This window comes from Falco naumanni, chromosome 4, assembly GCF_017639655.2.
Source record: "Falco naumanni isolate bFalNau1 chromosome 4, bFalNau1.pat, whole genome shotgun sequence".
NCBI lineage: Eukaryota > Metazoa > Chordata > Aves > Falconiformes > Falconidae > Falco > Falco naumanni.
This window is the reverse complement of record NC_054057.1, coordinates 41,630,881-41,654,011: the sequence shown is the minus strand read 5'-3', so window position 1 is coordinate 41,654,011 and position 23,131 is coordinate 41,630,881. Positions and strand designations below refer to the sequence as shown.

At 37.3% G+C, this 23,131-nt stretch overlaps 1 protein-coding gene across 1 annotated transcript in view; it reads right to left on the bottom strand.

Annotated features, from left to right (window-relative positions):
- The window catches only part of PLXDC2 (plexin domain containing 2), a 273,509-nt gene that overhangs the window by 115,530 nt on the left and 134,848 nt on the right, over positions 1-23,131 (bottom strand). Inside the window, exons 3-4 of the mRNA XM_040591928.1 lie at positions 12,779-12,925; positions 7,891-7,960 (exon numbers count right to left, since the gene is read on the bottom strand). Of these exons, the coding sequence (XP_040447862.1) occupies positions 7,891-7,960; positions 12,779-12,925 (217 nt within the window). The remainder of the gene's footprint in view (positions 1-7,890; positions 7,961-12,778; positions 12,926-23,131) is intronic.

Below are 23,131 nucleotides of genomic sequence, written 5' to 3'. Positions count from 1 at the left end.
CCTTCCAAAACTACCAGTGATCAACCCATCACAAATTAGCTAAGCTTTCACAAAGCAATAATCACGTCACTCAGTCGCCTTTTGCTTCCTTCACCAAATACTAATCACTTGTTTCTGTTACTTCTTACTTCTTGAAAACATACGTTTTCTAAGTTATACTTATAAAGACTTATCTTTCAAATTGAATTTTTAATGGGATGTCCAGGCAGTTGCTGACATGTTCAGAGGCTGCTAGAGTAGATGGTGGTCTTTGCATACCAGAGGTCACCAGGTGGTTGCTCTTATGTTGGTCAATTTATAATCTATCCCCCTACAGTTCTGTGGGTTTCCTAGTGTAATTTCCCTATCATTAAGCATGCTGATTTTCATATTTTTCCACAAGGAAGCCTGCTACAACTATTTGCTTTGTATTCTTCTGTCGTTTCTACAGTATTCTTCTTTCCAGTTTCCCATACTTGCAGAAATGCACTCAGAAATTCCAACATGCATGATAGACTATAGAGAGCACCAGAGATGAGTAACATTGAAGTTTCACCTTTTCATTCACACCTATTTTTCTCTCTTGTGCCACTCATTCGTGCTCCTCAATACCAGTACAACAGCTTCCCCCACTAGGAGCTACTACTGAAATTTCCAATCTATTAAATAGCTATTGCTTATCCTAATAGTAGTGACTTCCAGTTTGATTTCTCCCTCCACCTCTTTCTCCTGCAGCTTTTCTTCCCTCTGGCTTTTCTGGGATAATACCATCTCCTTGCTACAATCCAGTGCTCCCTGTCAAACAAAACCACATCCAGCTATACTCTACCTTTTCAGTGTATAAACTTATTTCAGCATTATTTACCTTCTGGCTCCTTAATATACCACCACAACTCAAACAGGGAACTCCTCACTCATCCTGTCCCCTAATTCCAGCATCCTCTCATTCTGGTACAGTCCATCTAGTTGGGGTCTACATGTTCATGTCCCAGAGCAAACAAAGCTGTAACCTTCAACTGACCTTCAATTCTTTCTCTCCTAGATTCAGACCTTATTTTCTCCTTTTGAACTTGGAAATCGGTAGTTACTTGCCTAAAAGTCAGTGGAAAATTAACCAGAGACTTCAGGATTTAGCTCACAGACCTAATTTCCATTTTTAGTTTGCTGAAAGTAATTACTTCTGCATTTTTGGAACTGATGTTTAAAGAATAACAGTTTCTTTAATTTCTGAAAATTTAATTTTATTGATGATGTCTTAATTGAAATTAATTTGCTAGCAAAACGTTCTAATATACAGTCACAATCAGCATGTTAATACTTGCATTGACTTCTGTTTTGCAAAGCAGTTACTGGCTTTGGGAATAAAACATGATGGATGCTTCAATGCAAACAACCTCAGTGTCGGACAGAATTGTCTGCATTGGTCTAGAAATGTTCACTAGGTGTAGAGGAAATTTAACAGAAATGGGCTTTGAAAAACTTAAACAAAACCCACAATAGAACCCAAGCTGATAGTTACTTATAAAAAACTGTAACATTTTTAGGTGATGCACACACAATTTTCTTTTTAATGACAATTCCTGAAAGACTGTCTAAATCAAAGGTCATATTGACTGGCAAGATCATCTAACCTGTTTTAGAGCTTTCAGAAAAAAAAAAAAAAAAAGAAAAAAGCTAAGGGGACATCAATAAACTGTCAAATAAGGGAAGTTATTGTCACTATATACTTACAGGCAGTGCCTCTAGTAGGAATTAGCCTTAAATTAACCCCAGTTTTACATGTCAATTTGAGGAAGACTTCTGTTTTATTTTCACCTGTACAAATACTTAGGTCATATTCTAAACACCTTTTCTATGTATCCACTGCCATTTCCACTACTGCATGCTTCCTGCTGCAGACAAAAACATGAGAAGACAGAAAATAGAATAAATTTCATCTTAGCCCCAGTGAACTGATAACCAGCGTGAGGCAGCATGACTGTTGTGGAGCTGATGACCTGAGTGGGGTCATACAGACTGGGGTTGTGGCAAACAAAGGGACAGTGGCTAGAAGGACAGAGGGCTCAGCTCTGGTTTGTTCCTCATATCAGCGCTCCTGCTGACATAATACACACTCCTGGTTTCCAAAACACAGCTTTACACTGCAGTTCCCTGCACAAAGTCTGTTGAAACCTTTTGGGGCCTCCATGCCACCGTAAGTTACCAGTGCCTACAGGGGTGGAATTTCTCATTCTGTTGTCACCACTGTGTGGCCAAAAAGAGCCAGGATAGCATTAACCTCTGTAAATACCTAAATCACAGTCTTCTTCCCAGAAGCCTACAATCTGGGTGTGAGTCCAGCATGAGCTGAGCAAGCTTTTGGCTCTTGATTTCAATCCTGTTCACCCAGGATGCCTTGTGGAGCCACACTGTGCACAAACGCTCAAAACTTTCTGTGTCATCAGCCCCATGCAACAACCTGATAATGCCCTGAAGGTAAATCTGGTTAACAGGCTTGGGGGTTTTTATTACTCTTCTTTACCTGTCCCCTGTCTGCCAGATTCCCAACAAGTGTTAGTAACGGATTATATACTTGAGTTGCCCAAGATACCAACCTCAAAAGCAATTAAGGTTTCATACAGTGGAAGCTCTTAGCTACATTTAGATGGTGTCATTATCTCTGAAAACTCTACCGGTCTACTCAGTGCTAACTACAGCAGCTGTCATTGTAGGCACACAATGTGGGAAAGATAACTACAATATGGATAGTAATAACTAAATTTTCCTGAAGATGTTAGGGAAAACTTAAGAACAAAATGAAATGCTTTTTAACATAGATATGATTGATGTATTTTTTTTAATCTAGATTTGACAGAAAAAGAATGTATTATTTTATCAATTTTGACTGCCAAGGGGTGAATTCAGGAAGATTGCATAGCCTCACTAAAACCAGCATGAAGATGCTAAACTTATAATCACAGATATATCATCAAGAATGTGGCTGAACTCTTCCTAGTTCAAAAGGCAACAGCACAAACTACTACATCAAAACAGCATAAACTTAGGCCAGTTCAAAATCTGTCTCTGAATTCACCTTGCAATATTTATACATTACACTACCTGTAAAAATATGACTGCTATTGAAATAGAGAAAAAAGTTATCTTTGAAAAGTCTTCAAGCACAATATAGGTGGAAAAAAAAATAAAAAAGAAAAAAAGGGAGAGACTTGAAGATACCTTGAAGGATTCCCTAATAAAATACCAGGGTGTACCCATGCCAAGTTGTCTGCACTATCTAATAGACCTAAGGTAGTCTATTACAACCAACTGCTTAACTAAATCCTTGACAGCATAATTCTAGAGGAAAGTTCAATGACCAAAATATTGTTTTCCCAGTATGTGATAATACAGAACAAATTTATTATTTTTTATTTGCTTTTACTTTTGCTGCTGCCAAATATCTATAGTTAAATGCAAAAATCAAATATGTTTTATGCTCCTAAGCAGTCTACATATTCTTGATTTACAGGCTATGTACAATACTATGCAGTCATTCTGTGGAAAGAACAGAAACTGAAAATGTTTTAAGTCCCCTCATGAATGTTGATCACTCAAACCATGAGGGAAATTCCAAAAGCAAAAATTAAAACCTTTATTAATCCCTGTCCCGGTTGTGGCTGGGATAGTTAATTTTCTTCATAGCAGCTAGTACTGGGCTACATTTTGGATTTGTGCTGAAAGCAGTGTTGACAATACATTGATATTTTAGTTATCACCGAGCAGGGCTTGCGCAGCCCCAAGGGCTTTTCTGCCTCTCACCCCCCGCAGCGAGTGGGCTGGGGGGGCACAGCCGGGACAGCTGACCCCAGCTGACCGGAGGGACATTCCCTACCACATGGCATCATGCTCAGCATGTAAAGCTGGGGGAAGAAGGAAGGGGGGACATTTGGAATTACAGTGTTTCTCTTCCCAAGTAACAGTTGCATGTGATGGAGCCCGGCTTTCCTGCACAAGGCTGAAGCCCTGCCCGCCAACAGGAAATGCTGAACAAATTCCTCCTTCTACTTTGCTTGTGCAGCTTTTGCTTTACCTATTAAACTGTCTTTACCTCAACCCATGAGTTTTCTCATTTTTACTCTTCCAGTTCTCTCCCCCATCTTGCTGGAAGGGAGTGAGCGAGCAGGTGCATGGGGCTCAGCTTCCGGCTGGAGTTAAATTATGACAACGCTGGGCAACAAATATCAGGCTTAATGAAAATCCATAATAATCTGGGTCGGATACTACTATCCTCTGTAATGCTGCTACAGGCATATCAGAAATATAACATCAATGAAAGATGCCATATAAGAAAAAAAAATCCCAAATAACTTAACAGTATTTGATATAAAGCTGCACTAGAAAACAGACCGATCAACAACAACAACAAAAAAGCCACAAATAAACAAGAGGGCCTTACTATGAGCACAGAAGATTAATACAACCAAGTAGGAAGCATTGTTGCATGTTAAGTAGAATGTGGGACCACAGAGCTTCAGGGACTCCCTTGAGAAGGGCTGTGTTACTGCCTGGAGAGCTGTAGCACAGGGCGAGTTCTCCCACCTCCACAGCCACCAAGCTTTGTTAGGACTATCAGTGACTGGCAGCAAACAGATTTCATGTGCTTAGCTCCCCAATATCCGCAACATGACCCTAACTCATGAGTGGTTTATTACAGAAATAACTGTACTTTTGACCTGTAGAGCAAAAACTTTAGAAATCTTCACAAAAAACAAAACTCAGCTGCTTCTTGTGTTATCTACTATTATTAAAGCTTTGAGAGCTCTCCAGAGGTTGCTTTAAAAATGCTCTCTATAGGAATGCGGGGAGATAGATGTCCTTATCCTAAAGAAGCACAAATTACTAATTATGTTAATAATACTATAAGCTGTCTTACCTCCTAGCTATGAATTAAATAACCTTGTGAAATACAAGCTAAGGACAACAGTGAATAAATCTCCTAAACTAGGTATTTTCACTCCCTGTTCTCCCTTTCCTTAGTTAAACACAATCAGCTCATCAAAACCCTTCAGAAGAGAAAATAAGTATTAGTTAGAGAGGAAAAAAAAAAGTTGAGTTTTACACTGCAGCAATTTCAAAGTCATCTTAACTAACTTGGAAACTCTGCCATGCACTGTCCATGAAGAATGGCAGAAACCATTTAGGTAGACATTTTTATTGTGATAGGGATTTAATGTGCCGTTGTCCTCAACTTTCCTTTTAAAAAGGTTATTTAATTTACAATTTGGAAGTAAAAACAGTTTGTAGTGCTGTCATTAGAGTAATTAATCATAACCTACTCTCCAGGAAGTGGATATCTATCATGTGGGACTCCTGTGCACATTAACTGTCATTCTTTTGATCTCAGAATAACCTCTGGAGGCATTCCAGTCTAATATTAGTAATGCCACTGTAAAATCTTGATTAACAAGAAATAGTATACCATACAGTATAAAAAGGACATGGAACCTGTCTTTATACTTTGTTGCTAGGCTATAAGCCACACTGTACCACCAATGACTGACAGTAACAAAATTTGCAAATATAGCCAAAGCAAAACATGCATCAGAGAGTCAGGACAGAAATACATCCTTCTTTTCCCACTAAATGGGTTTAGGAGTCTTAAAGTTGTAGAAAAGGTTGCATCCTGTCCTGGATTGACAGGATGACTTACAGTTACTGGGCTTTATCAAGATAATATTTTTTAAAATATTACTGACTAGATCTTACTTTTTTGTGCTTTATTTTGAGGTTGAAAATCATAGAAGCAACAAATGAAAGACGGAAGTTACCTCTGCACTAATGTCAGCAGCCTATAGTGAAAGGACTGATGTTAAATCCTGTGTAGCTTGATAACAGTCCATAAATATTTCACAGCAATATTACTTAGTAGAAATGGGGCAAAAAGAAAAGCAGAATTATCATTCAAGGTTCCATTAATAGCAAGAGAAAAGAGTGCTGCAGAGCTGCAGCTATTCTTATATGCTTACATGCTTAAAAAAAAAAACAAAAAAAACCCAAAAAAAAAACCCCAAACCAAACACCACAAAGCACCTAAATTCCCTAAATGCTCTACACCAAAAGAAAACAAAAAAATCTTTCCCCTCACAAATTATTACAACACAGCTCTCCTTGGAAGCTTAACCTTACTCCCAAGTATTTGGGGGCAGATGGGGAAGACTGATGACAGCAGCATATTAGTGATAGCAGTGGTAAAAACTCAGGGCTTTCGTTAAAAGTGAAGGCCCAGCAGAGCAACCATACAAGAAGAATTACTTTGAGAAAGAGTGAAGTTTGTGAAGTTTTAAGGAACTAAGTTCAGCAGTAAGAATAAAGGGACATTTATAGAATGAACATTGTCCCCACTGCTACTCTTTTAGCTGTTCAGGATTCATCCTACCCATTCTTTCATGCTACACAGATCACGGACTTGATTTTGGCACATGATTAAATATAACTCCTCTAATAAGAGAGTACAGAACTAGGCATTGATGATAAAGCACCAAAATGAAACTAAAAGCAAAGCAGAATGGAAATCAGACAAATATCAAAACCCCAATCAGTAGTTCATGGCTCATCTGATACAAATCAGTATCAAAATGTCATTGCTGATCAAGAAGAGAAAACCATGGTACTGAAGTAAGCCCATAATTCTGCATCCTTTTTTATCATTCTGACTGCAAATCAACCAATATCAGTCTTTATTCACCTCTGTCCATCTCTTGTATTCTGCTTTGGTAGCAAAATGGAGATCCTGACACAGAGTGTGACAGAAACCTCTGTTCCAGCTCCTACTCTTGTTGAGACACTGGCTGCAATTCTTGTCTAATCTTTCAGTCATACCCTTCCCATTCAGAGGTGCAGTGGGACATCAGCATCCCCTGATCCTGGCTAGCTGGCCACCCATAGCATGAGAAGGGGAAACCTTGGCAAGAGACGGGGTAGGATTGGTCCTGGTGATGGTGGCCCTGGTTTCCATCTGCTTTCTATCCTGTCACACCTCTAGGCAGGGCACCACCAGCCAGAGTCCAGAAACTTGCTCAACATGTTCAAGAACCAGAGGATGCTGTGGGTGTTCTGTGATGCTGTCCTCTGTCTCCCTGTTCTCATTTTTTGACAATTTCTCCTTCTCCTTTTTTCTCATTTGTTGTCTTCCACATAATTTCATTTTCCTGTGGTCTCCTCTTTGTCTTTCAAGGAGGTGGAGCTAGAGAGGAGTAGAAGGGGTCAACAGCTGTTCCTAGTGCATGAAATCAGTGTAAACAACAGCCAGCAGCAATGGGAGGGAGAACCCTAACCACAAGCCATCAGTGGTGCCCAGATCTACAAGACCAGGAGCTCTAGCTGTGCCATACCTCCCACCTTACCACAGAGAAGGAGAGGAACACCATGGTAGTGTCACAGACACCATACCACACCAAGGCAATGCACTGCAATGGGTTTGCCTTACAGGTGACAAGTTACATACTTCTAGCAGCACTTCTTATCTTTGGATAGTAAACCCTCTGCCCACATGCAGGCAAAACCTAAGTTCCCCTCCTTGTTTTGGCTCCAGCACTATCTCCACAAGTGCAACAGCTGCAGACGCACGCATGCACACAAAAGACTCTTGGGGCAAATGCCTAAATAGAAAATGATTAATGCTATAAAGTCTTACAATGAGAGGGTTTTAAAACAGTTCAACTTGAGCAGCTGGAGGTTTTTCATCATATTGACATTTTGTGATTTTCTTTTTGTGGAAATTAAAATTTAATAAATAGTAAGATATAAAAATCAAACAAATAAATAAATGCTTCAGTTTATCTCTTGACATATATACAGGAAAAAGGGTATTTTAAATACCTGAAAGGAACTCTTCCCATATTACTCAAATTAAATGGTTAGAAATACACTTACCCCCAGTTGCCACAGTAATTTCACGTAGGAAATGGCCATAAAATGGAAAATCAAAGGACAGATTCACTCTCTGAAATGAACAACAGCAGAAAATAAAATTGACATTGTGCAGAAAGGTAAGCGAAAACAAAATGAGTAGTCCTCTACTTCAAATATCTGTTTCAGTGCTTTTTATTTTTCACTGGAGCCTTGCTATTCTTCATTTGAAATTGCCAATAGCTAATTGGAAACAATTCTGTGTAGCACTTAACCACTTGAAAGCAGTGGATCTTCATAACTGAAGATTTCAGAAAACAAAATACATCAGCAGACATTATAATTCTCTCATAAATAAAACTAATAAAATTTTTAGGTTTTCCTTAAGTTTCTTCAACCTCTTTCTCAAGAGCCATCAATATTTAACGCCTTAGCAGTACCTAAGTTTTACAGGATACCCACTTCGCTGGCTGCAGGTGGTGTGCTCTTTCAGATTCAAGTGCCCTCGGTGACATCCTGCTGCTACCTGGGTGCTTATCTGATGGAGGCTGGTCATTGGAAGGCAACTCCTTCATCAAACCCACATGACACCAGTTCCCAAAACTCTCTATACTGTTAACTAGGAGCTGAAACCGATTATAAAGAAATATTCAACAGATGTATTAACAAACTCTACTTTCAGTACTTAATGCAAAATAAAAAGGAAGAAAAAAAAAATACTTTCTCCCCCATCAGCCTATCCTCTGTCAGCTGAATTCACAGCAGGGAACTGTAGTTTGGAGAACACTCTTCTGCTCACATAAGCTCCCCATAAAGCACCATTCAAATTCAAACTCATTTTCCCTCGCCACCTATGGCACTCCCATCTATTCCACTCTTTTCCCAAAGCTCAGTGATTATTGTGGCCACCCGTAATCATCACCTGGTGTACTACCTGGATAAACTCTGAATAAATCAGTAGTCATGACAGAAAGGAATGCTGAAATCCCAGTAAGGTCTTTTCACTGTTTAAGTGTAATATCCCATTAAAACAACATCACTTCCATAATGGCCTGAAGCTCAAATAGGAACAGGGTATACAGCCTGTTATTATTTGTTGTTTAGGACAAGTTTTAAAAAAAAAAAATAATTAAAAAAAATCAGTGTGAAGATGGGTTGTTGGTGACTGATCCTCAACCCTAACCTCAGATGTCTCCACTTAAGGGCAACAGTCCATGCATTTAAAAAGCAAAAAGAGGGGGAAAAGCATTTTGTCTTTATTTTCCCTACCATTATTTCTATCCTGGGTTTATTATTTTCAGATTATATCCAAGTGTTTCTTTCTTCTCTCAGGAAGAATCCAGAGACATCCAGCAGAATTTAAATAATTATTTAGCATGAAATTAACAGCTGAAGGTTTACAGTCATTTTAAATTAGATTTGCTTTGCATTTAAGTGGAAGAAAGAATTTTGACAGGATTTATTAGCACAATTTTGTTTGTTTTTAATTAGAATGCAAAAATCCATTTGCAGTGTGGTAATTGGACTAAGTAGGTTCTAATGACCTTTTCTGTATATACATAAAATACAGATATACAACTGAGTATTTCTAATCAAAATGGCACACGTGAAAGACAGCTCATAAATTAATGTAAACAAATAGAGTTTTACCATATTCTGAAGTTTTCACCACTGAGATGTATGTTACATTTATGTACGCACTCCAGTGAAAAATTGTCCTTGCTCTACCAAACATAATTTCCAAGAACACCGTTAAAACCATCAATTCTCTGATCAAACCATCCCTCTTTCCTTTCTGCACTACTGTCCATTTTACCTATTAGCATTAACTGTCTGAATAACAAAAAAGTTAAACAGCTTCAAAAGAAAGATGTGCCCCCTTAGCAGTCTTCTAAGTTGCTATAAACACTAGTATAAAGATGTTTGCAATAAAGACTTGATCCTGTGCCCAATCAAACCAGATACAGATGTCCCATTGACTTCTATCAAAAAGCGATGCCTTAAATTCTGACAATATAAAAATGTTTAATATAGACAACTGTTTAGCATAATACTGTAATAAAGAACAAACAAGATTTAAGGAATGTTTTAAAGTGCGATTTTGTAAAAGCCACTTGAAATAAATGTGGGTTTACTTTTGCTGCTAGAGAGTATACCTTGTTTTTCAGAACAAATATCAGCACTTTCAACCCACTGGAATAAAAATGTTATCTCCATGCACAAACGATAGACTGGACTGACAGGAAAGGGAATTGAGTTCCCAAGTGTAAGGTGATCCTGTACCTAGATCAGTGTTTGAGTAATCAACTATTAGATATCAAAACACACTGAGCATCCAAGCCACACCTAAAATTTTATTACACAGTTTAGAAGATGGTAGCAATATGTTGGGGGTGGGGGGAAATTGCTACTCAAGGTGTAAATCCTGTACTGCTAGGCATTTTAATTGTTTTATTAATATTTGCGTGTAACTTTACCCAAATGACGACTATGCTGTTTATAGAGCCAAACCACCTCATGGATCCTCTATGTCATGTTTCCTGTAGAAGCAAAACCAACTGGCAGCTTCTGGGAACTCTTAGGATTACATACTTCCAAATGAAGGAAAACACACAAATTGAGTGGAACATATTTAGCATTCAAGGAATCCCTGACATTATTAGAAAAAAATAATACTTAGCACATAGTAATTTAACTTTTTGTTCTACTATCAAATTGGAGATAATCTGTAGAAATGATCAGCATGTAAATCACCAAGTCACAGAAGGATGTGCAAAATGGCCTTTTAAAAAGAGTAATGGCAAAGTTTATCTCTATGGAAGAGAAGGGAAGAGATCACTGCTTATCTATTTATGATCTGCTCAGAATATATGACTCTACAGTTGTTATACAGTTATAAAGAACACATCTCATCTAAATAATTTTGTTGTTCAGTACACATGGGTGTTGTTTGCTGGGACAGATACAAGAAATCAATTATAGACACATAAATAAAATATAAAGCCTTACAGAATCACTCACCGGCACATTTTCATCCTTCAGGAGGGACATAAAACAAACCTCTGAAAACCAGGTCTTTAAAACAGTATGCAGACATGGCTGCAGTCACTCAAGTTCACAGTCCAAGATATTTGGGTAAATATGAAAAAAGATGGATATCAGTGTGCTAAACCTGGACCACAGCCTGCATTTCTGCCAGCTGTAGCAGAGAAAAGTGGGCACCTGACGTTCAGCAGAAAAGTCTTAAATCGCTTGTTTTGGGGAGAAACAGCTGAAGCCGTTGTGCTGCCAAATTCCACTCTGTTGTGCTGAACAGTCCTCCAGACTGATCCAGCACCCAGACCACAAGCATTGTTTCATTTTAAACCTCTGGTTTAGTAACTTCAACAAAACGCCTCCCTTGGAATTGACATTTTTAGGTGTATAATCTCAGGGATCCAACTGGAAACAAAACTACTTAGAACAAAGGTGTAAAAGGGCGTAATCTTAAATAATCATTAAACAACAGGCTAAAATTTCTCAAAGGAATTTCACTAATGTTTAGGTCCCGAGCCTTATAAATTACTAGTATTAGGGAAAGATGTTTTACCTTATATAGGTATTTTTAATCCCTTTATTACATTTTTTTGCATGTTTCCATTCTCTCCCTCAACACAGACCACCAGGATCCCAGATAAAGGCGGCAAGGCAGACAATATAGGTTTTCACTTTTAGGTACCCCTGAAGTGTTTTTCTCATTAGAAACAAGTTGTCTTAAGAAAATAGATGACACAGTTGTATTCAATTACCCCAAAGGCACATAACTGCCTGAACCCTCTGTATTTGCATTATCCCCGGCTCTTTACAGTCTTTTTTTGCTATGAGGAATGTATTTTATGTACTAGACTCTCTGTCAGTCATATCTAGTGGATTTACCACTCCATTCTGCTTTTTGTATTCTGAGCTAAATACCACAGTGTTTCTTCATTCTTACATTCCTCTGAGCCAATCACCTGGCTGGTGCCAGGGAGGTAAAAGATGTATTAAACTTGCCTTTTCTCTCAGCTTTAAAACTGTTAAACACACCTGCATCTTTAAGAACTGTACAACTTTTAAATAAGGCATTCCTAGATTTTAGTTTTAAACTTGTCAAAATCCAAGGACTTTTTATTGGAGCCAAGTTGGTGAATGGATGAAACAAGAACCTCATGAACCACAACTCTCAGTTGCATTCTTCTGTTTAATTTGTGCTAATAATGGCTCTTCTATATACGGTTTCCAGCCACAGGTGAGATTGAAGAATACAGTCTGTAAATCACACAGCATTCAATTTCACTACTAAGCACCTAAGTCCATTATTGTCATACCCGTTTTACCTGACAGCACGATTACAATGAGTTAAACAAGATTGTTATTTACACTCCATGTTATTTGTTTGTTGATATCCTGAAATTGTGATCACATCTATCACTGCTGATAGTATATGACAGTCTCATGAGTTTTATCAGTTGTCCCAAAAGAAAAAATAAGTGTGACACCTCATACAAAATGATAGTGCAAAGACACACACACTCCATGGGAGACAAACTTCAGCAACATAACCTTGAACCCAGTTCTGTTGTTATTGAAGTCAACAGCAAAATCGCCTCTGACTTCAGCAACACAAATAGTGTATTGCTTGATAGTTTGTGATCCTTAAGAACAGAAGCAAATTTCAAATATATGTTAAGGCACCTCTGAAGGACTTTTATAGCAGGGGCAAGGCGGCAATTTGGAATCATTTGATAGCAATATCGTGCAGACTTTCACAGCTTAACTAAAATTCAAAGATAAAGCTCTGTGACAGTAGTCACCATACTCAGTAATACTACTGTGTTGGTCACTGGTGAAAAATATTCATGTCAGTCAAAGAAGAAAAAGTATGATAACTTACTGCTGCTTGCCGATGGGTATTGGAAAGGATCCCATGAATCTTTACTTTGTCTTTCTCCATTTGGTCTATATTCACCCACAAATCCCGGCTGGTAGAATCATATGGGCCATATGTCCTTGAAGTATAGTAATTATGATCTGTATCCTCCTGAAAGGGGAAAAAACCCACAGCAAATATAGATTAGAATGGAAGATGCACCTTAGTTCTTTATATAAAACACATCATTGAAATACTGAGTTTTGTTGCTCCTGGGAGCAGCAGAAAAGACTACGCTACAAGTCAACAATGAAAAAAAAAGTACAAATTGTAAATGTGTTGCAGAAGACAGCTTTGCTCCTAACCACAAGCAGCTGGCAAGGCAAACAGTTACCTCATACAATCATCTTATATTATGATTATAATGTTCACTGTCCCCAAATCCCAACCATACAGTTCCTGTAACCACATCAGTGAAAACTATGGCAAAATGTTTGACGGCTTTCAAGGCACGATGGTTAGTAAGTTCTTGTAACAACAGCCATGCTCTAACAAAGCAACAAGCAGTACTAACACCTTAAAAAAACCTGTATTTTTTATCAATTTTGAACATAATTTACTAGAATACCCTTTATAAGAACATAAAAAAAAATCCTAAGAGCTATAGGCTTACAATGCTACTTCATTTCAAATCTCAACAAGATTGTTTTACTGTACATACGCCACTCAGAGAGACAAATACATATATATTTGTAGAAGAAAGGTTCCTCATCCTCACAGTCTTTGAAATAACTTTAGTTGCTGTCACACTCACATTACAGCAAATTCAGAGATAAAATACATGAACCCTACATGTGCCATGAGAAACTGTGCTAGCGGTCCATCAAATCCTGCAGTTTGCAGATATCCAATTTCTCAGTCAAGGGCACAGTTCAGAAGACAGTAAGTCTTGGCAAAGTCTGCTTATGTCAGTGATAAAGCTGGGACTCCAACACTCAAAATACTCTGTATGCCACTAAACCTTGCTGCAATCAGTTTACACTTGGAATCATATACATTTAGCACAATTAAAAAAAAAAAATTTTGAAATCTTATCAGGCAAAATCTAGGAAATGTTTAAACCCTAAGTGGAGGAAATTCCAAAACTTCTGTCAATGTCAGTAGCTACGATTGTCTGTACCTTCCTAAAAGATATCAAAGACGGGGGGGGGGGAGGGGCTCATAAAGTGCATAGTCATAGGTGGGAGATGAAACACATCCCAGATTCCCAGTCTTCCTTAACTTGTCAAAAGCTCTTGTAGCCATAAAACACGTAAGTCAACAGCACTACCAGCTTTCTACTGAATAGTAGTAATACTGTATTCATTCCTAGTGACACGGTCCCAAGCTAAAGATACACTTGGCAAAGGCTTATATTCTAGATGAAACTGTTCATGTTCTAGGTTAAATACATTGACCATAAATCCTGTTTCAGCTGGAGTTCATCCTACGTTAACACCATTCATTACTGATGCATTTCACTTAGGCTGTTGAAGATAAAAATCACATTATTTTCTCCTTGATGATTTCTTTATCTTTTGCTATACTTTATATGCCAGGATGTACTTGCCCAGTAAATCTCAGTGACACTTTTGAAGCACCTTCTAACAACTTCAGCAGCTCTAGGTCAGTCACACAAGTAAACATAATTAAAAGTATGCTGGCAGGAAGATGACAAAAGACAGCCACCTTAACAATTTTTTCTTATTTAGTGGTCAACAAAACCAGTTATTACCATCATGTATACAAAGGAGGTACAGTAAATTAAAAGATTTTGACAACAAAGATACATTTTTCCAGCCTAATTTATCATTCCGTCAGAATTTCCATGGAAATTGTAAGTTACATTTAAGGTATCACAAAGTCTCAAGGAAAAAGTCCAAGTGACAAAGAAGAAATAATTACAAAACCAGCTTGTTCCAGGTAAACATGTAATATTTAAACTATAATTAAAACCGTGCAGTTCTTGCATTTCTAGATTTTCATAACAAATAAAGCTATGCCAGTTAATTACTAGTAGCTAAGCCCCTGCCTCCATAACAAGGCTCTGATACTGAGCCTGGTTGGTTGCTCTGTAAGAATGCTTTGAATGGTATCTTGATCTGTGCTTAAAGCAGGCTCATCATACATCTTGTAAATCAAACACTTGAGTTATAGCCTTCAGCTCAACATATTTTGTCAGTGTGTGAGGGAATTAATTGTGTATATGCAATTACCAAGTTTTGTGAGAAAAAAAAAGTAAAAAAAAAGTCATTTACTGTTTTAATTCAAGTTAAATAACCTTAGATACTTCTAGAACGAAACAAATTCATTTCTACTTGGATGACAGAAGAAAAAAACCAGAATTCCTCTTGCTCTTTGGAAAAGCTTCATAACCTTCAGCATATGTATTTTATGAATGGACTATTAAATATTTGTCTCTTACATCTTTTTTTTTTTTTTTTTTAAAATCCTACCTTTAAATTTACAATATGACTGCAAAAAAGAACATACAGCTAACTACTATAGTTGGCCTGAGCAGCTCAGGAGCTTTTTCTAAGCTTAGGATCCATACTTGTATTCCAAGTCACTGCCTTCACAGTTTTTAACATGCATTACCACGGAAATTAAATTGTTGGAGTCTTCCATATATTTCCCAGCCACAGAGAAACATTTTATTGGTATCAAGATGCCTATGAGTTTTCATTCTGACAGACCTGTTTATGGGCTTTGGTTGATTGCACCTGTTTCATGATACACTCTAACCCCTACAGGTACTATATGCATAAGAAGATGGAAAAATAATTCAAAAATTACACTGAATTTGCATGCAAACTACTGATACTGAATTATGAAAATAATTTTAATAAGTATATGACACAAATGTAGAATTCTGAATACAGCTAGAATTATATATACATACAAGTATGAAAAGAAACAAACTTTTCAGTTCCTTTTAATGACATAGAAGCATGTTACCAAATGAAAGAACATGCAGAGAAAGCAGACAACATACCCATCACTACTACAAGAACAATTTTTCTTTACCTTTTTTCAGGTATTTTGGGGATATGAACATTTTTTCCTGCGGCTTCTCTAGATATACAGTTCTATCCAAATACTGCATATATCTTAAGTTGGAAGCACCTCTCTTCTATTGAGAAGTATAGCTTTTAAGCAAAGGATTTTTCCAGATTGTTCACACCAGCTATAAGGATTACTGTTGGCAACCTTTGTGAGTATAAAAAGAGTATTTATTAGAACTTCTCTCATAATTCTTTCTTTTTGGGGAAATAAGTTATTTTTAATCCATGGCAGTCTTCAGTGCTGAGTGGCCATTTTATTGCAGGTTGTAAAGAAAATTAATTTCTCACAGTTTTCACAAGGGATATTGTCTGATGACACCTTGAATATATTCCCATACTTTTCTAACTGCAAATGAATTTTCTCAGGAAAGCTGAATGCGTGCACTATTCATGAAAGCTCAGCACAAGGGAGGATTAAGCCTTCTTTAAATTCTCAGTGTGCAGTATTTATCAAATTAAGTGACTGAACATCCATTCCATGTGTTACATACACAGATACTCCCAAATACAGTCCAAACACCGCATATTTATTTCCTCACTAACTGCTGTCCCTTAACAGGTAACAGATTAAGGCTTCAAATGTGTGAGGCGAGCTGTTGCAATCAAGATAGCATAAAGTAACTATGTGTGATATTTAAAAGTAACAACTACATTATGCCTCTGAAACGCTTTCATATTACTAACTGGGATTCTGGCCAAAGATGTACATGAAAATAGTACCAAAACAGACATGAAACAATAAAATTTATAAAATTCCCTCTCAATGAAATAAGACATCATGATTCAACAATGATACAATCACATATGTAAGCATGGGACTATTCAGATTTAATTATCTTCCTGTTACATTTTTTTCTTTAGCATAAACTGAAAGATACTGTAAATGTTTTGGAGACAGGATATTATCAAACAAGATTTAGGTTAAGAATAAGAGTCTCTGTTGAATCCAACTGCGTGAATATTTTGCTTTTAAATACTGGATCCAACTGGATTCAAACTACAGACAGTACTGAATGAGAAGTTTTGCCATATATATATATATATACACACACATGTATCTATTTATGTCTCTACCTGTAAGGCTGTAACTGAAAAAAAAGTAGGAATTTCAGCCAGAAGAAAAGGAACTGGCATCCAGAAATGAGCTCTGTTGCACAACCGTATGCTATAAGAAAACTCTTAGTTCCTCTGCAGTTGAAAGACGACAGACATTCACAAAGCAAATCAATAATGATTTTCCATTGTTATACTGATCAGCCAGCCAGATGGCAGTTACATTTTGGTGGCCTAAGTTTTGGTTGCCTTCTCCCAGTCCTGGGAGACTGTTCGTGCTGTGACTGACGGGGGGGGGGGGGAAAAATAATCAATCAAGCAAACAAAGGCTCCTTATCTTCAAATATCTGTGATTAAGTGTCATGAGTTATTTCCAGCTGCAACAGACAAAAATTAGACTCATTTAATTTAATAACTGTTGTCCCTTTAAATATCCTATCTATTGAACTTGCATTTTCAGACTTTCATTGAGATGACACCACAACAAACTTTGAAGCTATCAAGGATACAGAGTTAGACTTCATAAGTGACTCATTTTATCACTATAAAAGGAAGGTCTCATATCAGATTTTTAACAAAATGCATTAATAAACTGCCCAAATTATCCAAATTTTATGAAATTTTCGAATTATCTGAAAGTGTTGCTGGTATTCACTGCAAAAATTAGTGCTGAAACTCATCACCAAATACTAAATTCAGAAAGTCACCTTTAACTCTGAATATGAGCATTTACAGATGAATAGCCTATGAAATTAATCAGACAACTATGCATTCTAAAAGCTGAATTTGTAGAATGAAGTGGAAACACTGGAAGGAGAAAACAGCCAGTTATATATTTTAAAATAGATCACATTTCAGGAAGAAAGCAAAGGTAATAATAAAATACTTCAAGGGAAATTTAGAGGAAGGAAATAAGGCAGCAATTAATAGTATTTCCCTAATGAAGAAAAGCAGTTCTGACATTTTGCAGAAGAAAAAAGAACACTGTTTCTATTAAAATAAGCCGACAACAAGATGGCCCTGCACATATATAACAAAACCAGCTTCCTCAAAACTTATTTGCACTCTTACCCAATCTCACTTAATGCTTGTTACTCTCTTATGCTCTCTCTGCTTATCCTGTCAGCGAAACACAGCTAAAATTGACTTCTGAAATGTTTCAGGGTTTTGTTAGAAAATTGCTCTTGGATTTTGAACATTATTAGTATCCACCAGCTAAAAGCAGCACAAGGGGGAGAACAGAAATGACAGCTCATGCAGGACTTGAGCTAGCTCTGCACTGCAGCTGATGGAAACCTTCTTCCAGCTGGCATGTGCTTGGGCACTGAGAAGGGGCAAGAGAGATACACGGTCACACTCTGCATCACCAGAGAACAGGAAGCATGTGTGCATGGTGTTGCAATTTAATTTCCTCATTTATTTGAGTCTTCTTTAGGCAGGCACTGACTGAGACTGGGGGAAGGGTGGCAAGGGTACATGGAGAACACCCCCAGTCCAACGGCCATTAGCAGAAGATCTTTTATCATACTGTCTCATCTCTTCTATCCTGAAACGGGGTCCTAATGAGAAGATTAAGGTCAGAGAGAATGGGGAAAGACCCACACACACAAAAAAGGGAAAAAAGCCATGTAACTGCATTCTAACAGACTACTGCAATTGTAATTATACCAATATTATGATGCAATTTTACAGTTTTATAGGATCTGATAACTGAAGAACCCCAAGGAATGCTTAATTTGAACTGGCCTCTCAAAACGTGACAGCTCTAATTTCAGTAGATAAGCTACACACTAGCTACCTACATACCACATGAAAGTCTTGAAGAGGATACATATAGCGGTTGCTGCTTTGGAAGCTCGATTGTTAGAAGTACCTATTTCATTTCATAAAGTGCTTTGCATTAAGGATAACCTCCTCTCTGCTATTCAATTTCTTAACAAAAGCTTTTGTTCTGTATGTTTCCTTAAAAGAGATCCATACAGTTTACAAAACCGCCTCACTGCTTTCACAAAGGCAAAGCTACAATCTGTTTCTTTTGGAGGGTGGGATGGGGTTGGTAGGCTGTTTTTTTCCCTTTTTTTTTTTTTAATATCTAATGTGGGAAGAAGTTAGGAAATACGTGTGTATATATATATACACATAGGCATAGCATACATATTCTACATCAACAGTCACCAGAACCTGCAAACATCACTGTTAATTACACAAGCCTTAGAAAAATCCTTATTGCACAGCTAATATCATGTCTATATGAATGAGGGGAACCCAGTCTAACAAAAGAGAAAAACCTTTTTCTGTGTGACAATTATTTTTTTAAGATTAAGAATTTTTAATTATTATTTTTATATTTTAAAAATATATTTATAATAGTATATTTTTCTATAGCCATATTTTAAAGATTATTTTAATAAGAATATTAAATATATTAAGATAATTAAGAAATTATCTTAATCTCATATTGAGATTAAGAACTTTATCTCATGTTGTTTTCTGCAAGAAAAGGGGACACGAGTGCTCTGCAGAGTCCTGAAAGCCTGTCTGTGTGCAAGAGTCCTCAGACTCAGGTTTTCACTAGGACCAGTGCAGAAGTCACTTTGCCCAGAATCTCACAGATTTGCACCTGGAGTTTGTTACTGTAAATAGTAAATGATGTCATCAACTGGGATGAAATAAAAGCATTTAACACACAGCTCTTGCTCCTATGTACACACACAGCTTTACGTGGCTCTACAACATCTTAAACTCCCAGGTTTTTGAACCGCACTTTTCTGAGTGCCTGACAGCACCTGTAACGGAGAGTCACAGACTGACAGACAGTCTGGCAGAGAAGGATGCCATAAACCCGTTATTAATCCAAAAAGCCATTTAGTCTTTCTGGCCTTGTGAAAAGTCAATGTGGAGGCACTGCATTTTCATGCTATGCAGCCACTTTTGAAAGGAAGCCCCTCGTGGGGACTGCTATAAAACTGTCAGCCTATTTAGGGGTCATTACAACGGTCTTATAAAGCCCCTTGGACTGTCTTGTTGTAAGAGACAAGCTTCAAAGGAGCAAAAGTCTCTGCAGTGCTTTACTTGAGAGGAAAAAAAGCCAAATCACCATGTCACTCAAAACCCAATTACAGTAGGGAAATATTTATTATGCGGTTTTGTTCCTGATTTGCTGGAGCAGAAGTTTGAGAAATGACATTCTCAAAATAAACCTTTATTAACTGCTCTGGAGCATCCTCTCCACTAAAAGAAAACAATAGGAACCATTGCAATAAAATTACCATGAAAACATCTAGCAACAATTTGATTTTGGTGTAAATACGAAACATATAGAATTTATTTTCTCATTTTTAGATATGTAAAAATGACTAAAGTCTTCATAAAACTGAAACTATAAAAATGACTGTAAACATAAAGAAACGCTGCCAGGTGTAGACTGCAGAGCATCAGTGGTTATGACCCCGTGTAACTGTTACCAGCCCCATTCTTAGGGGTTCACGACTGCAGATAAGACAATAATTCTGTCATTATCTTTTAAAAACTCACTTCCTGTGAGGAGTATAATTGACAGTGTATTTCTGAGTGTATATACTTTGACATACTTAAAGCCACACGTGCAATTTTTAACTCCCCCTAAGTTCAGTTTAATTTTATATTTATTTATTTATTTAAATCCAGGTACTAGGGTAATTTTAGATTCTCTGTAGCCTATTTCTTCCTTCAGTATATATTCAGAAGCCATTTTCCTTTCTTTGTCCCTTCTCTATAGAAAGAGACAAGAGGAAAACAGACAACCAAGACCCCACAGCCCCAAGGCCTCACATGAGGAGAGAAAATGGCAAATTTGAGTCAGGATGAAAATTGTTACAGAACTGGAGAATTAAGTTAATATTAGAAAGTATAGTTTCCAGTTGATCAGAGCTTTATGTAGGACACTGCTGGAAGCTGCCTCCGCACTCACTGGTGTGTGCTGCAATTCCTGAGCAGCAAATACTGTCTCAGGGATCTATCAGGGCTCACAGCTGAAACTATAGGGCAATCAATTGTAAGAACACGTACAACAGATATGAAGTCGATACAGTCAGGAACATGAGTTTGTTAATGCAGTAGCTTTTTACCTGTAGGAATAAAGCCTAATTTGAAGCTTTTAAAGGTATCTTATGCTCACCTCACTGAGCACCAGCCTTTGCCAATGCCACACTGCACAGTTCAGCTGTGTGCTGTTCAGCAATGCTCATCACAGAGCCTGAGCATCGAAGGACAAACTGCATCATCATTGCTTCTCTAGAGAATGCTCAGTTTAAACAGATAGCAACCAAACGTGGTAGTCTATTTAATCAGAGCGCTTTCTAGTTTAGCTCTCACATACATACAGCACACTTAAATTTTTAGTTACTAAAACACAGGACTGGCCAAAATCAATAATCAGTATCCAAAATTTCAAAATTACCATTCATGTCTTAGAAAGATAGTAATGATTATAGTGGTTGAGCTGTAGTCCCAATTTCTAATGCTTTTTGGAAAAAATGTACACATTTTGCTTTGTTCAGATGTATTTTTCCACACACATCTGTAACAGGAGTTCAGTCAAGATATTCTATACAAGAATAGTGAAAACAATGCTATGTACAATTTTAACAAACTGTTCTAACCAGCCACATTTCTTAAGGACTTGTCACAGAAATGCTTTAAGCAGTCATGCTCAGAAAAATAAATAAATCCCTCGAGAGCTCTCTAATATAAGTGCCACAACTGTAAGACACCGTATTTAATTGATACGCTTGATGATGTACACATTGACTAGACAGGCACCTCCAAGTCACTCCCTCTGCATAACATCAGGCTCAAAACAAGCTTTCTGCAGCATCTGCACTCCTGTTCTTTTCAGAACGGATACTCCAAGCACTTTGCAATTGCTCAGACAAGGTCAAAATGCTAAGTATCTTTACTCTGCTGTCTCTGAGAAGCACTACTGCCTTCAAACTAGCCCAGTGTCCAGTTGATTCAATATTCTCAAATATTTCAAAATTAAACATGTTATTTTCTTTTTGATAGATGTTATTTTTTTCCTTGTGTATAATTTCCACATATATGTTGTTTTTTTTAAGAGTAGAGTGATTCAAAGTGGAAAAGCTTCATAAACTTGTATTTTCTGGTTTTGCTTTCAGCTGAATGCATGACAGTAGAAGATAAAACACAAGGCAACTTGAAAGGTGTCTTTTCACAATTTAAAGCAAAAATAGTGATGGCAAACACATATAACCCCTCCTAAGCACTGAAAAACAGTGAAAGATGAAGACATGAGATTTTACTTATGCCTAAACCTCTGCATTTTAACTCTGACCAGAATTGGGCCGTTTTATTTTGCCTGACACTGATATAATTTGTTGGTGTATCTGTTAATTAAAAAAATAAAAACAAAAAACCCCATCATTTTCACTTCAGATTTAGATAATCAAATAGTTAGCTGAGCAGGGTTCTAAGCACTCATTATCAGAACCACAGACCTAGTAAATGCTGTCAACGAAGGTCTGCCAGCTCAGGAAGCTTTCAGGGCCGCTTTAGAGCAAACAATGCGCACCTTGACTGCGCTGCCTATACTGACCATGGATGAGATGTAATTGCCTAAGCACAGGAGGAACCCAGGACCATTCAAGACTTGCAGATACGATCCAGGACCTATAGCAGACTCCTATTTTAAAGGAGGAGCAACGGACCATTCAGTATAACCAAGTGCCCAAAACGATGCCAGACACCTACAATTAGGCAACTGAATTTCACATTAAATTTCCACCACCTATGACAGGACACTACCTCACATACAATGACTTGCACATACCTCATCTACCCCACACATGCACCTATATTTAGGTATCCAAATTGAAAGGCTGAATTTCACCTTTGATTTCAATATTAACTAAAAAGGCAAATCACTCATACAGACTCCAGCCTTTCATAGCAATCACAGTAGCCTAGTATTTTATATAAATTCACATACATCATTAGTGCAATATATAGATGCGTACTACCCTTAAATGAATCTTTATGTAAGAAACAAAACCTCTGCAATGTATTTGAGAAATTACCTTGATTTCTGAGGTGGAGTAATATGCCTGATGTGTCATGAAGATAATACTAATATAGGAAAAATCAACATTTCATGCACTGCTAATGACTAACTGATAGCATCAAATGTTCTATCTCCATTTTTATTTAAAAAAAAAATAACCCC